The sequence below is a fragment of the Chelonia mydas genome, chromosome 26, assembly GCF_015237465.2.
Source record: "Chelonia mydas isolate rCheMyd1 chromosome 26, rCheMyd1.pri.v2, whole genome shotgun sequence".
NCBI classification, from domain to species: domain Eukaryota; kingdom Metazoa; phylum Chordata; order Testudines; family Cheloniidae; genus Chelonia; species Chelonia mydas.
The window spans coordinates 1,965,084-1,984,217 of NC_057859.1; the positions used below are offsets into that span (position 1 = coordinate 1,965,084).

Here is a 19,134-nt window from a genome sequence, read left to right on the forward strand (position 1 = left end):
TCGCCTGTTTTGACCATTTTACTTCTAGTGAGGAGGCTGCAGGTTCCTCAGCCTGCACAATGACAGCGCTACCCTAGGTCACCAGAGAATTTGAAGAAGAGAAGCTAAGCTGTGCCGTTAATTCTGTAAGTTTACAGCAAATGGAGTATTTTTCTGGTACAATTTTTGTCTAGCTAACTTCATCTCAGCAAAGAAGCCTTTTCCCTTTCTTGTTCCCTTTCAAAAACAAAGTTTCTGCTAAATCTTAGATCTCTTCTGTGAGCCCGAAGCAGTAATTTCTGGGAAAATTTTAAGCATATTACAGAGACACAGCTAGGGTCCCACAGCAATTGCACTAAGGATTTCACATTCCTAGCACCAGGGTATTTAAACTGTGCACTAAATTAAAGGAGTACAAATGCCCACAACAAATAGGTGTTTCTCTCTCTGCTCCTCCAGGGAAAATAACTAACTGCGACAGCAAGGGTAGTTACATGGCAAACTTCTCACACATTATATAAATAAATATTCTGCCATGAAGTGTGCAGGTGAGAGGAAGTGCTAGTGTAACCCACAGGCCTTCTGGGTGTGGTGTTCTGTCCTATCTAGTGGCACCGAGACCGCTTAGAGAGAGAGAAAATGAGTCTGCTCTACAGCCTTAGCTAACAGCCAGTTGGCTTTTAGCTCACGTGGTAGAGGCTCCTGCACTAAGCTCCAAAAGTCCCAGATTTGATCCCGCCTGCTGACCGGGGTCTGTCGCTGTTACACTAGGATAACATTAATTCTCAGAAGCACTGGTAGCATCAACCATTGTTTAATTCATTAATGGTGTACCATTACTTCCTGCAGACGTTCAGTCCTTGGAACCAGATCTCCCCCCTTATATTAGCATAGAACTGGAGGCTGTTTACAATATAGTGGCGAGCTAGAACATAGCTTCTGCTCTTTGGAATCAGATTCAACTTTATATCCCAAACAGCGTTAGCTAGGCCTGGTTGGTCTCTGCCATTGCTATTAAACACGGTCCTCCAATCCAAAACTTTTATTGGCCCAGACGGATTACTCTGCTCTTCTGGATTAGCCCAGAGTATATTTTCTAGACTGCCAACCACATGCATGACCATGAGGATGGATCTGAACAGTTGGAGAGGTCAGTACTATGCAGCAGAGTTCAGGTGCGCTAAGGATGTAGAATCTGCAAACATACATCTTCTACTGCATTGACTAGCAGCATACAGAATGCCAGGCTGGATGGCTTCAGGAAAATGTGGTCATTGTTTCAGGAGCAAAAGGCTAAAGCGTTCACAGAACTAGTCTGCTCCAAGCTGTCACAAAAGTAGCACCAACCCCCTTTCAACATCATGAATGTCACTATTTCCATGCCACTTGCTGCCTTGTCTTATGAGGATCTGCTGCAAGGACAGAATTCCAGGTGCTTTGGGTACAATAGGTTCCATTTATAGTTTCACACAAACTTTAAAGAAAGTCATTTCTGACTTATCAGTACAAAATTATTTTTAAAACTTGCCAGAGTTTATTTTCTTATCATACACAGTAATGACTACTTAATTTCAGATGTGGTAGCCCCCCGGTTAAAGGCAGATGTTTTTCCTCTCCCCTCCACAGTGCACTGTACAGAACCACCAGTTATGCAGATTATAATGGATTACAAACTGCATTATGTGAAAGGACATTACAATTAAAAAGTGGATTTTTACCCCAATTTGCCCTGAAAAATCATTTCCAAACGTTTTACTTCCCTAGGATCATGCCGCCATCTCTCATTTGTACCACTGCCTTTTCAGAGGCAGAATTCAAAAGCTCCCAGTTGTGTTCCTTATTACCTCTCCCCCACATAAAACATCACTGAATAGTTCTCACTATATAGAAGAAAACAGTGTGAAGTTGCCATATTTACTGGTTGCTAATATGGTCTCTTCCACCAGCACTTCAAGACAGTACTACAGCGTGCACCAAAAAGACACAGAACAATACACATCAGTCTCAATGACTAGAGTGATGAAGCTGTAAATACTACACAAGAGTAGTGGTCCAAGAGCATGAAGTCTTCTTGGTCTTGCTGTGTGTTGCAATGCCTTTGTAACTTACAAAACTTGACAAATATTCCAGCTATTTAAGAAGCCATGGGGCAGCAGGTGGCATCTACAGACACACATTTGGCCTAGTATAGAAAAGTCTGTTCCATACAACAGTTTCCTCTCCTGCCGATGAAAAGCATGTAGACACCCACAGAGGCAAAAGCACTTTGTTTGGCAGTGTCAAAATTCCACAGTTGTCTGTACATTCGTTGGCCTGGACCAACAAACTGAAAATTCAGGACTGATGTTTCAGTCCTCCCTTCATTCGTCCACAGCCAATTTATTATTTGTTGGGTTTAAAAAAAAAATTAAAGTATCATCAGACTTTATTGCTTTTCGTGGTCAACAGAAGTTAGAAGCGGGCCGAGAATTAAGCCTAACCAGAGAGCTTTGGGATGTCCATAGCAGGCCTTGAGTTGTTACCATCTGTCTTTTACAATCCCTTTTTTTCCAGTTTTTCCAGTATGGCCTGGATTCTATGAACAGCCTCCTTCCTAGCCTGTCGAACATTGTCCTGGCCACAAGTCTCTATGGAATCCAGTTCCAACAGCTCCTTGGTCAGCATTTCCTCCAGGAGCCGGTATGCTTTGTCTGTCTTTTTCCCTACAAATTCATCCACCTCTTGCTCCAACTGCTCAACTTCCTCCATAACTTGCATAACTCTTTGAATCCCTGGCTGCATTCCCAGGGAGTTTGACAAAGGCTGGTCGCTGGGTTTAAAACCTGCATCCTGGTTCAAAGGTGGTTTCCTAGGTACATTATCATACATGTGGGGCTGTGCGCTGTATTGCACTTTGGGATTGAAATGGGATGGTTTGGTGTTTAGTTGAGTTGATTTGTGATCATTCATAGTCCCAGAGGGCTGATGATTGACTTCTGGAAAGTAGTTGTTGTGGTTTGCTCCTTGGTCTGGTTTGTCATAAGAAGTATCCTAAATCAGAAACAAGCAGAGGTTTTAAAATTTGTTTCCTTCAACACCAGTTTTCTTATCCCACATCCTGCATCAAAGAGGGAATGCAAGCAGATCTCTGAGCAACAGGGCCAGTCTGCCTCCCTGCTCATTTGGAAGATGTGCATGCCCAGGATGGCAGCGCAAAAAGGGTTCGGGTAATGGAAGTTACTAAGGATGAGGCCTGCACTTTGAGACTGTCATCCACCGTGATGTCATAATATTCTGTGACCTAATAACGTGAAACTTACACAACTTTCTTCAATAAGCATTGCTGCCCATAAACAAGCCCAAAAAGGAATGCTCAGAGACAGCTAGTGATCAAGTCTTTGACCTATTTAAGAACAAACTAGTTAGAGGAACCACATCTGGTTCACAAAACTCTGTGTCTGCGGAATGACAATGCGACAGCTGTGAAATAGCCCATAGCAAGGTCAGGATTATACTTGCTACAGCTGTGTTTAACCATGATATTTGCTAGCAGGATTCTAGCACAATTCCTCTGGTATGTGTGGATGTATTTGAGTGGATCATGAGAGAGAGACTTTTTCCAGGGAGTGTATTACACAATTTTATAACTATTCCCAGATGACAAATTCATGGCCATGCTATTCAAAAAAATCCACATTAGAATCCTGCTAGCAAGTACTTTGTCAACACAGTTGTACCTTCCAGAGATCTGATCCTGGTGTGGCCAGGGCCTCTAACTGTAAAGAGGAGAATGGTGAGACTAAGAAGGAACAGAATCCGTTATTCCCACTAATTTTTAGCGACGTCTAGTAAAGGATTCCTGTGCCCAGGAGTTCACTTGGCCGGGAACACAACAATTGTGTGTGGATCAGGACAGGCCCTTCTAGCCCAGTGTCCTGGCTCCCAGTGACCAGCACCAGATGCTTCAGACAAAGATGCAAGAAACCCTGCAGCAGGCAGATATGGGATAATCTGCCCCCCATAAAGGTCTCACCCTAATCCCTACTAATGAGAGACTGTTTTAAGACCTGGAGCATGAGATCTGATATTCCCTCCAATACTTCCCTTTAGTTTTTTGCATTAAGTATAACTCTGTATATTCTTTATGAATATCCAAGTTAATGGATCTAAAAGACCATTATGAGAATTCCTAGTTTTAATTAGTTTGGTTCTATGTAGTATGAACCCATTACTTTAACAGAGGGGGGAAAGGTGGAAGCACTTCAAAGAAATGAAAAGTACATGTGTTTTTCAGGGAAGCAGTGTAGTCTAGTGGTCTGATCACAGACCTGCAGTCAGAGAGCTCATCCTGACTGACAGATTCACTCTACAATTATTTAGCATTGTACAGCGTTCTGAAGTTGTAAAAGCAGTATGTAAATACCAAACAGTATTGGATTTCCAAGCAAGATCTCTTCTTCCCTGCGCCAGCGGGAGCTAGAAACACTGTAAAAGCAGCATACTTAGCTTCTGGGGAAGGGGTTTTTGCACTGCTGTGCAGTGACCCATACGGCCGAGTTAATATAGGCACCAGTAAGTGTCAAAAAATTAAATCTTTACCTTTGTATCATGAGCTGGAGGATGAGGAGAAGGAGCTCCATTGCCAGGCCAGGATGGAGATGATTCTGAAACAAATGGACTTCCTTGGGGTGTTGAAGCAGCAGGCCAGGCATAACGTGGCTGCATCCCATAGATGCCAGAGGAAGCCCAAGATTCATCCTGGGGTCTTGGTTGTGGTGGTGGAGGCCCCTGCTGTGGAATGCCAGGGTTGGTATCTCCTCCATATGGATAGTGTGGGACAGGCATACCTGGGGTCTGCAGGAAGAGGGAAATGAAGGTAGTACTTTCAAAGACATGTTCACTCAGCCATTGGAAATACATTTGGACATGCTTCTCCACTCCTACTAAACCCTCCTTGTTAAGAGCCACAAAGTCAGACCAGCTACCTTGGCTCTGACATGTCAGCCTATTAATTCTGAGTCCTAGGCCAAGGGAGTGGTTACACATCTTCATAAGAGTGGGCATGGCTGGTTCTCTTGGCAATTTATGTAGTTTAGCTGCAGTCTAAGTCAGCACAGTGTCAGTCAAAACACTGGGCTGTGTTGGAGAGATGAGAGACCTGGGGCATGAGATGGAGCTCGGGATAAACATTTCCCGTGCTGGAGCCAAGAACAGCAGCTAAGTAGTGCGCTTCTAGGGCTCAGACCTGAATGGCTGGTAGCTGGAAGGGCAGACTGCCCTTAGGCAAGCGCATGCCAACCTTTGCTTCAGAAGGGCTATATCCAATACTGAGCTGGGTTGTACTCACACCAGCCCCAAGCATATTCCCAAAGGAAGCATGTATTCCTTGTACTAGCTTCCTTACCGATGGTGGGGAGTATCCTGGGGCCTGCCTCCTGAGAGAGGGGCCTTCCGGGGGGCAGTCTGGTGGGGGATAATTCCAGTGCGAGGCTGGCGATGGCGGTCGGTACATGCTCGGAGACTCTGCTGGGTAGGCGGCCCGAGGGTGCCCAGAAGAATAGTAAGTGTTTGACTGTGGCAGATTAGCATAGTGTGGAGCAGCCCCAGGGGCTGAGGGGTAAGGGGCGCCATAGGCTCCATTTGTGTAGGGAGACTCCAGTCCCTGAAAAACAAGCAGAGAACATATTTGAGAGATGGACACAGATTGAATGTGGACAACACCAACCTGGGGGGGGCTACGAGCACTTTGGAGGACAGGAATGAATGCCAATTTGAAAACTAGTCTGAAATAAGTAAGATAAAATCCAATGTAGAGAAGTGCAAAGGACTGCACCTAGGAAGGAAAAAATCAAATGCAGAAATACAAGATGGGGAAATAACTGAGTAGGCTGCAATCCTGCTGAAAAGGATCTGGGGGTTACAGTGGGTCACAAATAGAATATGAGTCAACAATGTGATGCTGTTGTGAACAAGGCAAATGTCATTTTGGGATGTATTAACAGAAATGTTGTATGTAAGACATGGGAGGGAATTGTTCTGCTCAACACTGGTCAGGCCTCAGCTGGAAAACTGTGTCCAGTTGTGGACACCACACTTTAGGAAAGATGTGAACAAACTGGTGCAGTCCAGAGGGCAGCAATAAAAATGATAAAAGGTTTAGAAAATCTGATCTCTGAGGAAAGGTTGAAATAATTGGGCATATTTAGTTTTGAGAAGGCTGAGGGAGGATATGCTAAGTCTTCAGATATTGTTACGAAGAGGACAACACGCAATTGTTCTCCATGTCCATCAAGGGAAGGACAAGAAGTAATCGGCTTAATTTGCAGCAAGGGAGATGTAGGTTGGATATTAGGAAAAAATTTCTAACCAAGTATTACGTACTAGAATAGGTTACCAAGGGAGGTTGTGGAATCTCCATCATTGTCTAACCTGTCCTTAAACTCCCAAACCCCTGTCTAGGTACACTTAAATCCTGCCCCAGAAAGACAGGAGGTTGCGGGGGATGGATTAGACAACTTCCTGAGGTCCTTTCCAGCCCTCCATTTCTGTGATTCTATGAGTGGCCAAAGGCTCTAGGATCTGGAATAGGAGCAGCAACATAGCTGTGTAGGAGAAGAGTGGAATAGGTTTTAGACAACTGTAAAATAGGGATTTTAGTCTCAAATCAGGAAATTCAGAGTTACCAGGTTTCCATAGCAACTGTGCACACACCAGCAAGGAATATTAATCTTGTTGCTGTGGGAACCATAACTCTTTCTCACTGGAGTGATTAAAGTTTTACCATTGAAGTAGGATAGAGGTTTTGCATTTGAAAATTTGTGGGTTGGGGAAAAAAATATAGGGTAGAAATTTAATTGTCTTCCTCCTGCCATGTCTTATTATCAAGCATTACAGAGATTCCAATGAGAGGCTGACAAGAATGCTTTACAAACTTTAAGCCTCTCCACCACCCCTGTAAGGCAGGTCAACATTATTTCACTGTCAGGTGCTGCTCAGCACACTGCTTGTGATCCCTACCTTGTGCCCGGGTATACTGATTAGTACCGATTAGCCCTCTACAGGCTTATCCACATAACTGTTTCTGGTACTCCATGGCCCTAGAATCCCTGGAAAAGGTTGATTTCTATCACCCTGACAACCAAAGAGGTCAATCTCCTTTCCATTTCAACAGACCCTCATGATAGAATACCCCTCAGCCCCAACAGCCGTCTTCCCTCCGCAACCCCCTCTCTAGTTCTCACGATCCCTGCCTTTATACAACACTTACAGTCAGTGAAGGATTTGCAAATACTACTCCACATCCTGATTCCCCAAACAACCCCCACTTCTCCACATATATATCAGTTTCACAAGCCTTTCCAGTTCTTGCTTCCACTTCCTGATTGAGCTGGCCATCAGCACTGATTGTCTATCTCAGAAGCACACACTTGTTTGTCATATTGTATTGTCATGTCAATCACAGAAGCACCATGATTACTGACCCCCTATATTTGACACTGATATTGGATTTGGAAAAGTAAGGAGATTCACATAAGAACCAAGCTAAAGTTATACAATGTCATTGTGATACCCACAAGGTTATATTCTTCAGAAACTTGGCAAAAGGAAACTTAACGCATTACATAGGAGATGCTTACAGAGAGTACTTGGTGTCCACTGGTGGGATAAAGTAACTAATGCTGATGTGTTACAAAGGACTGACCAACAGACTGTAGGGACAATGATTTGAGAAATAAGGATGAAGGTGTTTGGGTATGTTGTACAGATATGAAAAGACTACGGCTGTCAAGTGATGAAAAAAATTAAATGCGTGATTAAAAAATTAATCATGATTAATCGCACTGTTAAACAATAGAATACCATTTATTTAAATATTTTTGGATGTTTTCTACATTTTCAAAGATATTGATTTCAATTACAACACAGAATACGAAGTGTACAGTGCTCACTTTATATTTATTTTTGATTACAAGTGTTTGCACTGTAAAAAATAAATAGTATTTTTCAATTTACCTAATACAAGCACTGTAGTGCAATCTGTTTATCATGAAATTTGAACTTACAAAGGAAGAACTATGTACAAAAAACTGCATTCAAAAATAAAACAATGTAAAATTTTAGAGCCTGCAAGTCTACTCAGTCCTACTTCTTGTTCAGCCAATCGCGCAAACAAGTTTGTTTACATCTGCAGGAGATAATGCTGCCTGCTTCTTGTTTACAATGTCACCTGAAAGTGAGAACAGGCATTCGCATGGCACTGTTGTAGGCAGCGTTGCAAGACATTTACGTGCCAGATGCGCTAAAAGATTCACATGTCCCTTCATGCTTCAACCACCATTCTGGGGGACATGCATCCATGCTGATGACGGGTTCTGCTCGATAACAATCCAAAGCAGTGCGGACCGACGCGTGTTCATTTTCATTATCTTATTCAGATGCCACCAGCAGAAGGTTGATTTTCTTTTTTGGTGGTTCAGGTTCTGTAGTTTCTGTATCGGAGTGCTGATCTTTTAAGACTTCTGAAAGCATGCTCCACACCTCATACCGCTCAGATTTTGGACAGCACTTCAGATTATTAAACCTTGGGTTGCGTGCTGTAGCTATCTTTAGAAATCTCACATTGGTACCTTCTTTGCGTTCTGACAAATCTGCTGTGAAAGTGTTCTTAAAATGAACAACATGTGGTGGGTCATCATCCGTGACTGCTATAACATGAAATATGTGGCAGAATGTGGGTAGAACAGAGCAGGGCACATACAATTCTCCCACAAGGAGTTCAGTCAAAATTTAATTAATGAATTACTTTTTTAACGAGGATCATCAGCATGGAAGCATGTCCTCTGGAATGATGGCCAAAGCATGAAGGGGCATATGAATGTTTAGCCTATCTGGCACATAAATACCTTGCAGCGCCAGCTACAACAGTGCCATGCGAATGCCAGTTCTCACTTTCAGGTGACATTGTAAAAAAGAAGCAGGCAGCATTATCTCCTGTAAATGTAAACAAATGTGTTAGTCTTAGCAATTGGCTGAATGAGAAGTAGGACTGAGTGGACTTGTAGGCTCTGAAGTTTTACATTGTTTTATTTTTTGAGTGCAGTTATGTAACAAACAAAAAAAATCTACCTTTGTAAGTTGCACTTTCACGATAAAGAGATTGCACTATAGTAACAGTATGAGGTGAATTGAAAAATACTATTTCTTTTATGATTTTTACTGTGCAAATATTTGTAATAAAAAATAAACAGTTTGATTTCAGTTACAACACAGAATACAATATATGAAAATGTAGAAAAACATCCAAAATATTTAATAAATATCAATTGGTATTCTATTGTTTAACAGTGCAATTAAAACTGCAATTAATCTTTTTAATCAAGATTAATTTTTTGAGTGACTCGCATGAGTTAACTGTGATTAATTGACAGCCCTAGAAAAAACGCATTCCTAGATAAGCCCTTGACTGGACACCACTTGGTGGAAGATGGAAAAGAGGAGGACAGCAGATGACATATAAGAAAACTATTGACAATGATGTTGCTGATGTTCCAAAGATGGAACAGACTACAATGGAGTAAGAAATGTGGCAACCCTGGGTTGCCTCATGTGTCATAGGGATGAGAGCATCTGCTTTGAGCAGGGAGTTGGACTAGATGACCTCCTGAGGTCCCTTCCAACCCTGATATTCTATGATTCTATGATTCTAATCCAGTCCCCACCCCTCCACCCACAGTGCAGCACTCTCAGGGTCGCGGTAAGCTATGTGACCATGTGTGCAAGCTTCCCAGTTTCTCATCAGGAAGCGCATTTGTGGTCCTTGAAGTCATAATCCCACCCCCTGCTTTTCCAGCCCTACATTTCTCCCTCACGGGACATTCTGGAGGCCTTACCAGTGTTGAGCACTGACCATGCTCCTTTATGGCCAGGATGTACTCTGCTAAGGACACAGCCCTACTCCCAGTGTCTGGCCTGTTCCTCCTAACCCATGCCTGAACATCATGTGGGAGGATCTCCAGGAACTGCTCTGTGATTAGCATGTCAGCAATCCGTGCTGCACTCGTGCTTTTGGGCTGGATCCACTTGTGGCACAGCTCGGATAAGTGAGCGTAAGCCTCCTGGGGTCCCTCTGCCTCCTGGAATCTGTACTCCCTAAATCTGTACCGACACATTTCTGCATAGTCGTCAGCCTCCCTTACATCACTGCAATGAGTCTCTTGGACTTGCCTTGGGAGACACAGACTCATACGTAGGGACCATTGGTCTTTCAGCCACCGATAGGCCCTCTGAATGTGTATCCAGAATGAGCGTGACGGCCGTATGTGGTCTGGAGAAGCTAGGGGAGGAGGGAGTGCTTCTCCAGGTCTGACCTGGGAGCTCAGAGCCAACCTGTTCGCTCTCTTTCCTAGCTCCAGGAGAAATTGCTGAAATTTTGTTTCTGCCTCCTCCCACCTTTTCTCTGCCTCCTTGCGCCTCCTCTCCCCTTCCAGAAGCTGGAGGAAGAGCCACTTCACCAGATCATCTCTTTCCAGAGAGCCTATATCCTGTTTTGACTGTGGGCAAGCAGCTGCAACACCCTGGATCAGACTGTCTCCTCCAACATCCCCATCTAAACGCAGTGGAGAGGATTCAGAACCTTTCAGTGAGTCTTCTCCTTCCATCACCTCCTCCTCTTCTGGCTGCAGAGCTGTGGCCATGTCCCTCTCCAGTGGATGATCTTATTCCATCATTACTACTTCCCCCTGTAGTGGACAGTCTCCCTGCTTTACCTCTTCCAGGGGCAGCAGGTGCTGTGCTGTAGCACCTTCCAACTTGCCTTTGCTCTTCAGCCCTGCATCCTCAAGCACATCTGTCTCAGCTGGCTTTTGGGGGGGCACTTTCCCCTCAATCTAGCATTTTTCCTCTAGTAATTGTGTATTTTCTTTTGCCCAGAGAAATGAGATAGTACACTCTGCCTTCAGCTGTTATACGTAAGTTTCCTTCAGCCCCCAAAATGGGCTGTCTTGGGGCTTCAGGTTTCTCTGACCCAAATTGGAGTTTTGGCAACTTGTAGCTGTCTTTGGACTGCCCACAGTGGGTGGTCACAGGGGCCTGTAAAATCACGATGGCTCCCACCAGCCTTGAAATCTCTCCTTGGTCTTACTACATACATCTTGGTCATATGCAACATGTATATGTAATAATGGTGGTCAGTGACACACACCAAGGCTCTTAGCAACGCAGCATAGGAAGCAATGAGAGGGAATGGAATGCAGTGACATCCACAAGACAGTTGGAGAAGGTCAGTTTTGTTCTGACCAGGTAAGCTGGTAGAAGAGTCTGGTGTAGGACTGAGACGTGGGAGGCTGAAGTTACTGTCTGTGGGAAAGCTGTGTTTATAGCCTAACCCCTCTCTGTCTCTGTGCCTAAATCTGCTACACTGAGAAGGGCATTTGTTAGTTCTGTCTCATCCTCACAGTACACTTTGTCTTTAGAGGGCCACAGCGGTCACAGCAATAGAAGAGTCAGAACTAAGAAGGTGCTGACTTTATAATGGTTACATTCTCAAGAGTAATACTTGAATAAATTAGATAATTTTGGAGGGGAGAATAAACTGACAGCCTTAACTGCGCATTGGCAAAATTTTGTTTGGAAACATCCAAGCAACTTAGATACGAAATATCTTGGAGCATGTGATCTGGTGAATTAATATTTACTGATGTGGCTATAACACAATGGGATCCTGGTCTGTGACTCAGACTCCTTGGCACTACTTACTACAATACCAATAATAAATAATACTAACAGCCAAGAAGAGTGAGTCATGGGACCAGAGAGTAGAGAGAAAGTATTCTGTCAGTTCCCTTTCTTCTGCAGGCAAGCGGAAGTACAATGCCCTCTACTGAGGATTAGACTATTCTTTTTTATTATTTAAAGTGTCAGCCATTCTTACAGATTATCAGGCATTTCACTACCTACACAGCTGGGGCCTTTTATTTTGTTAATCTCTTTAAAAACGAGGAAAGTCATAGGAGTCGTTCTCAAGCACTAAATTCCCATCCTCTTCCCCTCCATTGGAGGATGCATTGAGTTCCTAGATTACTTTGGCTGTAATGCAACGAGCAGTTGGGACCAGACTCTTTCCCTACATGCACATCACATGTGTATTTCCAATCGTGAGGTTTGCTAAACAGTTTCCATATGCTCATGCCTGATGCGAGTCCTGTCATTTATAATGACAACAGCTGGCTGACATTTTTCAAACAATTTATTCCAATTAAAAAAATGGCCTATTTGAAGAGGGAATTTTTTGCAAAAAATTCTCTTATTTGGAAAAAATTGGAAGAAAAATTTAACTACTTTTCATTTTGTTTTTCCTATCCCCACCTTTTTCAATTTTGCCAATGAATAAGACAGGGAGGAAACTGCTTTCCATTTTTTGTGTAAAATGTTGAATAAATTAAGTTGCTCCTTTTCAAAAGCTGGGAATTAAAATGATGCATTTTCTGCAAAAAGTGTTTGTCGTCTTTTACTAGTGCTAATACTGACTTTGCCTATGAGTAAGTGTTATTATTCCAATATTCCTCATAAGAAATACGTATTTTTTGTAGTGCATTAGCATCACAGGGCCCATTGTGCGAGGCACTACACACCCACACTTGCCATTGCATTTATACTATTTCCAAATAGCAACCGTTTGACCTGTGCATATCCAATGGCTCAAGTTGCTTTTCCTACATGGCTTGTATTTTTACAGATTTTACTGTACATCCAAGTTCATTCAAGGAGCATGAAACACACCTTATCCATAGTCACCAGAGTGAGGGCGTTAGTGTTCCCAAAACAGAAAAAGCTCTTTCCTTTTTAACCAAATAAAAAACGCACTAACACTGTCAGGTAAGAAACACGGTCACACTGGTTCTCAAAAAAAAGAAGTGTAAAGTCCTTAGAGAATGACTGCTCCAACCACAATCACGATGAGAAAGCAAATTCATCTTGTAACACAAACCCTAGCGCATCTCATGCTATAGGAGCATAAGATGAGATTTTACTGTTACACTTTAAGCAGATGAGATGCAAGTATGAAACCCTAAAGCAACACGTGCTTTGTAATTAGCTAAATAACGTTTTCCAATGAGAGGAGTGTTCAAACAGAACATACCAGATTGCTATTGTATAGAGTAGGGCTTTATAAACAGGGTCACCAGCCATACCAATGTTGTATCTGCTTTAGTGGCAAGATAAGAGCGAATTTCTTCAGCTGGCAGGATAAAGAAACCAGAAGAATTTGCCCAGTACCAGGGTGCAAGAATTCCAAACACACATCAAGGATGGGCAGGGAGAGAAGGGCAAGGAAGAGTCTACTCTGCCCGCAGCTTTCAGGGATTGGGCAGAATGGGTATGTCTTTCAGCATTTTCAGTCTATACTATAGGATTAATTTTGGCTGCAATGTTAAATTACACAGGCATTTTCTTGCTTTCCAGAGCTCTAGTCTCAGATTGTAGCTTCTAGGGTGATCTAATGGTAGGGCAGAGAAGTGGGTTCTATTCCCACTTCCACCACTGACTCACTGCGTGACTGCAGGCAAGTCACTTTTTCTGTCTGTTCCTCAGTTTCCCTATTTATAAAACAGAATAAAAACCTGCCTAACACATGACTGTTTTAAGAGTCTGTAAAGCATTTTGGCATCTTTGACTGAAAGACACTAGAAGAGTCATTTGGGATTCTTCATTTAGTTGGACCACTGATAAAAAAATAATTACCCAAATTACTCTCAGTTTGCTGGCAACAAGACACAGTGCATTTCGTATCAAGCAGCTGGAAGTCACCAACACTGACAGCAAAGGAGATTAATACATTTGCACTGAGCTTCAACAATTAGCTAAAGAGTTTCAGGCATGGATGCTAAAGTAGTTTAAAGTTTCAGTGTCCAGTTCAAACCCAATTTAATATTTTCACATCAGTGTGTGGGATTTCCTGATGCTAATGCAGTCAGGAGAAATGGGCAAAGGAACCAAGTGCTTAGGAACATCGCCTGTGGGGGATTCTTGGGTCCTTTCTTTTCAAGGGAAACCAGCCATTTAGTATTGGGGTATGGCTTTAACCTCACCCCAACAAGACAAACCTTTCAGATTCAAAAGAAACAAGAGGTGAAAGAGTTGCCCTTCTACTATACCTGGCTTTGTAACTCAGGTCCAGCGGGGTACGGACTTGGGTAGGGAACTCTAGGCTGCACTGCAGAGTTCCAGTAGTTGGAACCATAGCCAGGATAAGGAGGCTGCTCCTAAGAAGGAAAATAAAAACTCATTTGCAGATAGCAATGGTCACAGTCCAAGGGCAACTGCACGTTTATTCCTCCTCCATGGTCCAACAAGTGCACCTACTCTCAGATTTCTGGCTCCCCAGCCATCACCTCTCTTGAGCAGAGACACATCTCTCCCCCATTACTGGAGTACTTCCAGGCTACACAGATCCCTGCCTACACTGTGATTTCCCCAGCTGTCAGACTGCCTAAACAGGCCTGCTTCACTTTTCTCCTCAGAGGCTATAAACAGTGTAATTGCCCACAATAAAGTTACCACACAGCTCTAAGCAAGCAGATTTTATTCTTAAAGTAAAAATCATTACAGAGAAAAAATATAAAAACAATAAAAGAACCTACACGCATGCTAATAAGCTTACCAGAGATGTCCCCCTAACTCCAACAAGGCTTCTGGCCGATGAACAGTCCTTCAAACCCCACACAGGAGTTTTTCTGTGGCCACAAGTTCATAACAGCTTTTGCTCAGAACAAGCGCAACCCCCTCCCCGCCCGCAAATCTGAGAGTCAGTCTTGTATCCAGTTTGGGCTTCTGAGCTTGTCCTCGTGTAACAGGCAATCAGCAAACAATGCACTTTCCTCAGGGCGCGGCTGCTAAAAATTGGGTGAGAAGGCACCTTCCCCTCCTCCCAAGTATTTCCTAGCAAGCCCACTTAATTTGGTTTGTCTAACACACAGTTTCAGAGTCCTCTGAAGCTCACAGCACTTCCCAGGGTTTACATTAGTCCTGTAATGTAATGTAAACCCCCCATTAAAGAAGCTGCATATAATCCCACAATAATACATAAACATTAGCATTTTTATACAATCAACTCCTAAGATACTTAAACTTCATTCAAGTGAGGTTTGCCCAGGACATTGCCATGTCAGTCACAGTAATGAACAGAAGTCTCCGCATTCGGGAAAGAAAGGGGAAGAGTTCATTCCATGCATAACGAGGAACAGCAGCCCAAGCTCATTAAAGATACAGCAGCCACGAAGAGCTACAAGAACTCATGCTGCCCATTTGCTATTAGCAATACACAGATGCAGTTAACTCCTCATGAAAAAGGCTCTTGGACTGTGCTCACTGACATTCATGCTAGGTACTGCTGCAAACAACACTTTTACAGACACACCTCTCCCCTGCCGTCCTTGCCTTTGCTATATTCAAGCTTACTAGGTGCCTTTCACTGTGAGAGCTGGCAGCCAGGATCAGCCTGATGTCAGGAACTGATATGGAACACTGGCAAGCCTTGCTCTGAGCTGTACAGGTAGCAACACAGCCCCTGCTGCAATCTTCATTTCCAGGAACCTGTCTGTGCTTAGGGTGAATCAGACTGTTACCATCTTACTATGACAACAGAGCTAGGAAACCATTCTTATCTGACACCCTTTTCAGCACTGCACTGTAATCCACAGCCCTTCTCTAGCACCTTCCATCAGGGGATCTTAAATTGCTTTACTAAACAAATGAGCCTCACAGTTCCCATGGGAAGAAGTTACTCCTCTAATTGTACAGGATTCAATGAGATCGCCAACCTGCTTTGTTCCTCTGAGCACATATTGTGGGGGTCTGTACAGAGAAAGGAACTGAAAGAGACACAACCCCTTTCTAAAAGCATGTTTTAACACATCTTCAAGCTAGCTCTGCTCTCAGCATACTTCTCACAGCTTACAGGAGGACAAGCTCCCAAGCTTGTGATCCCCAACTCTCAGACCAGGGCAGGGTGCTGACAGCACCAAAGAAGTTGGATGCTCTGGGTAATTTCACTTTTGACCATGAATAAAACCCTGAATGTTCTAGACTCTAAAGTAGATGAATTAAGCTTTGGAATCCAACAAGCAGTGTTAACTCTAGAAACCACCGTTTGATCCACTAGTTCTCTGCTGCTTAGGATAGGAAAATTCAGACCTCATTCTGTTTTTCTGATGTCTCTTTTCCTTCTCCAGTTCTTCCCAAGTCACATAAAGAGTGAGTTACCAGATCCCACTACCCACTCACCAGCCACACTTCATCACCCCTTAGCCTGCCTGAAGAATTGTGCCTGTGGATTCTGAGATGATACTTGGCTACCACCACAGTGATGTCTAGACCCACATGCCTTAGGAGAGAGATTCCCTTTAGCCTCGTGACCCACCTGCTAAAAGGACCAAATTAAAATACAACCACAGTGTATTACCTCTTTGCCTTGAACTGTATGAAAAATGGGTTGTTTGGGGGAGGAGGTTAACGAGGGGACGGGGGGGGGATGAGTGCAGACTTAGGAAAGAACACATGATCTGCATTCATGTATACCCACTGCCCCAGAGGGGTGAAAAGTGATAGCACTAGAACTAGCAGAAGATTAGACAATGTCTAATCAAAAACATGCAAAGAGAATCCATAATAAGATATGTTGCAGTGCTGTGAATCCTAGAATACCAGGGTTGGAAGGGACCTCAGGAGGTCATCTAGTCCAACCCCCTGCTCAAAGCACGACCAATCCCCAACTAAATCAGGGAAAGAAGAGCTTGCCTGAACAGTCTGCTGTATGTGACTTAACACATTCTATAAGGGCCTGAAAGCATGTTAAGGTGTCAGCTATTTTCAAATCGTCACACACAATGTAATTACAAGCCTTTCCAGGCTTCTTGCCTCTCCAGGCTAGCTGCCAAAACCAGAATTCCTCCCTCTCCGGGCTTTGAGGTGGCATTGCACAGAGGCACTTTCCAGTAGCTGTAGGCTCAAGCCTCTAAGATAGTGCACCAGTGTGACTGTGGCAAGCTTAAGGGCGAGCTGATGCAGAGTCGGCTTGAGTACAGAAACAGCAAGAGAAATGTGTAATCAATTAAGCAGAGGAGTGCAAAGGATTCAGGAACACAGCAACAATTTAGCTTAATTGCATCTCAGGGCAGTCATCTTTTCCACACCAGGCTAGTGACACACCACTACACCTGGGGCATCTGCACCCTGGAACCCCAGGAGCCTTCCCCAGCTCCCTTCAGGAGTGCTCATAAAAGACACCCACACCCCCGGTCTCTAGGGCAGGACCATGCCCGGGGACGCCCCCAGCCATGCTCCCCTCCCAGCCCCTAGAGGCCCCCCACAGAGCTCGCTCCGGCCCCGGGATCGCGCCGCCCCCCCCCCCCGAGCTCGCTCCGACCCCGGGATCGCGCCGCCCCCCCCCCCCGAGCTCGCTCCGACCCCGGGATCGCCCCCCCCCCCCCGAGCTCGCTCCGACCCCGGGATCGATCGCCCCCCCCCCCCGAGCTCGCTCCGACCCCGGGATCGATCGCCCCCCCCCCCGAGCTCGCTCCGACCCCGGGATCGATCGCCCCCCCCCCCCCGAGCTCGCTCCGACCCCGGGATCGCCCCCCCCCCCCCCCGAGCTCGCTCCGACCCCGGGATCGCCCCCCCCCCCCGAGCTCGCTCCGACCCCGGGATCGCCCCCCCCCCCCCGAGCTCGCTCCGACCCCGGGATCGCCCCCCCCCCCCGAGCTCGCTCCGACCCCGGGATCGCCCCCCCCCCCCCGAGCTCGCTCCGACCCCGGGATCGCCCCCCCCCCCCCCCGAGCTCGCTCCGACCCCGGGATCGCCCCCCCCCCCCCCCGAGCTCGCTCCGACCCCGGGATCGCCCCCCCCCCCCCTAGCTCGCTCCGACCCCGGGATCGCCCCCCCCCCCGAGCTCGCTCCGACCCCGGGATCGCCCCCCCCCCCCCGAGCTCGCTCCGACCCCGGGATCGCCCCCCCCCCCCCCGAGCTCGCTCCGACCCCGGGATCGCCCCCCCCCCCCCCGAGCTCGCTCCGACCCCGGGATCGCCCCCCCCCCCCCCGAGCTCGCTCCGACCCCGGGATCGCCCCCCCCCCCCCGAGCTCGCTCCGACCCCGGGATCGCCCCCCCCCCCCCGAGCTCGCTCCGACCCCGGGATCGCCCCCCCCCCCCGAGCTCGCTCCGACCCCGGGATCGCCCCCCCCCCCCCGAGCTCGCTCCGACCCCGGGATCGCCCCCCCCCCCCCGAGCTCGCTCCGACCCCGGGATCGCCCCCCCCCCCCGAGCTCGCTCCGACCCCGGGATCGCCCCCCCCCCCCGAGCTCGCTCCGACCCCGGGATCGCCCCCCCCCCCCCGAGCTCGCTCCGACCCCGGGATCGCCCCCCCCCCCGAGCTCGCTCCGACCCCGGGATCGCCCCCCCCCCCGAGCTCGCTCCGACCCCGGATCGCGACCCACGGAGCTCGCTCCAGCCCCCCAGGGGGTCCCAGTTACCTGGGGGCCGCCGCCCCGGCCGGGCCTGTCCCAGTAGCTGCCCCCGGGCCAGGCCGGCCCCATCCCGGCCCCGCGGTGCTGCGGGCACGCCCGGGGCTCCATGCCCCAGGGGCCCGGGGGCGGCTCCGGCTCCGGCCGAGCCCGCTCCGCCTCCGGCCCGTACAGCAGCCGCCGCAGGGCAGACATTACCAGCGCCGCTGCCGGCTCGCTGCCACGCTACCGCGCCTGCGCGAAGCCCGCCCGCTGCAGCCAATCCCCATCAGGGATACAACCTCCACCCGCAGCGTAACCAGGTCAGCCAATGGCCCTGACGGTGCCATCTCAACTCTACAGCTCCTACAGCCTTAGCCAATCACTGAGATGGTACCGCCCACGCCGTGCATATCAGCCAATCAGCCCTAGCGTTCCGCATCTAAAGACTCAAACAAAAATTTAGCCAATCAGCGTCAACTTTCCGTCCGTCCCAGCCCGATCCACCAATCAGTGGAAACCGGGCTGTGCACAAGGCACCCGTTTCTTAAAGAGACAGGCACACAACACCCTCGCCGAGTCCCCCGCCTTTACTCAGCACAGCCCCGCCCGAGCCCTACCCGGGGAGCGCTGGGCGAGGCTGTGGGTCGGGGGGTGCCGCAGCCCCACCCCCGTCACCCCGCG

At 46.9% G+C, this 19,134-nt stretch overlaps 2 protein-coding genes across 3 annotated transcripts; both read right to left on the reverse strand.

Moving 5' to 3' along the window:
* Positions 1–777: 777 nt before the first annotated feature.
* Positions 778–19,028, reverse strand: BAG4 (BAG cochaperone 4). 2 transcript variants are annotated; one of them, XM_037886215.2, is made up of 5 exons: positions 18,481–19,028; positions 14,112–14,219; positions 5,363–5,620; positions 4,558–4,812; positions 778–3,009 (listed from the first exon to the last, which is right to left on the reverse strand). In XM_037886215.2, the coding sequence occupies exons 1-5, from the start codon at positions 18,664–18,666 to the stop codon at positions 2,512–2,514; spliced, it is 1,305 nt and encodes a 434-aa protein (XP_037742143.1). In that variant the 5' UTR covers positions 18,667–19,028; the 3' UTR covers positions 778–2,511. The 2 variants fall into 2 exon arrangements, with proteins under 2 accessions (XP_037742143.1, XP_043392443.1); XM_043536508.1 differs by lacking the exon at positions 14,112–14,219.
* LOC122463896 lies at positions 5,627–14,094 on the reverse strand. Its single transcript, XM_043536509.1, has one exon. It carries the CDS (start codon positions 10,650–10,652, stop codon positions 9,702–9,704), a length of 951 nt encoding a protein of 316 aa, XP_043392444.1. The 5' UTR covers positions 10,653–14,094; the 3' UTR covers positions 5,627–9,701.
* Positions 19,029–19,134: the final 106 nt, after the last annotated feature.

Coding starts and splice junctions, on each gene's coding strand:
- LOC122463896 (XM_043536509.1), bottom strand. CDS start 10,652: ATGGCCACAGCTCTGCAGCCAGAAGAGGAGGAGGTGATGGAAGGAGAA.
- BAG4 (XM_037886215.2), bottom strand. CDS start 18,666: ATGTCTGCCCTGCGGCGGCTGCTGTACGGGCCGGAGGCGGAGCGGGCT. Junction 4,813..5,362: donor CAGGATACTCCCCACCATCG/GTAAGGAAGCTA, acceptor CTCTTCCTGCAG/ACCCCAGGTATGCCTGTCCC. Junction 3,010..4,557: donor CTCCAGCTCATGATACAAAG/GTAAAGATTTAA, acceptor TTTCTGATTTAG/GATACTTCTTATGACAAACC.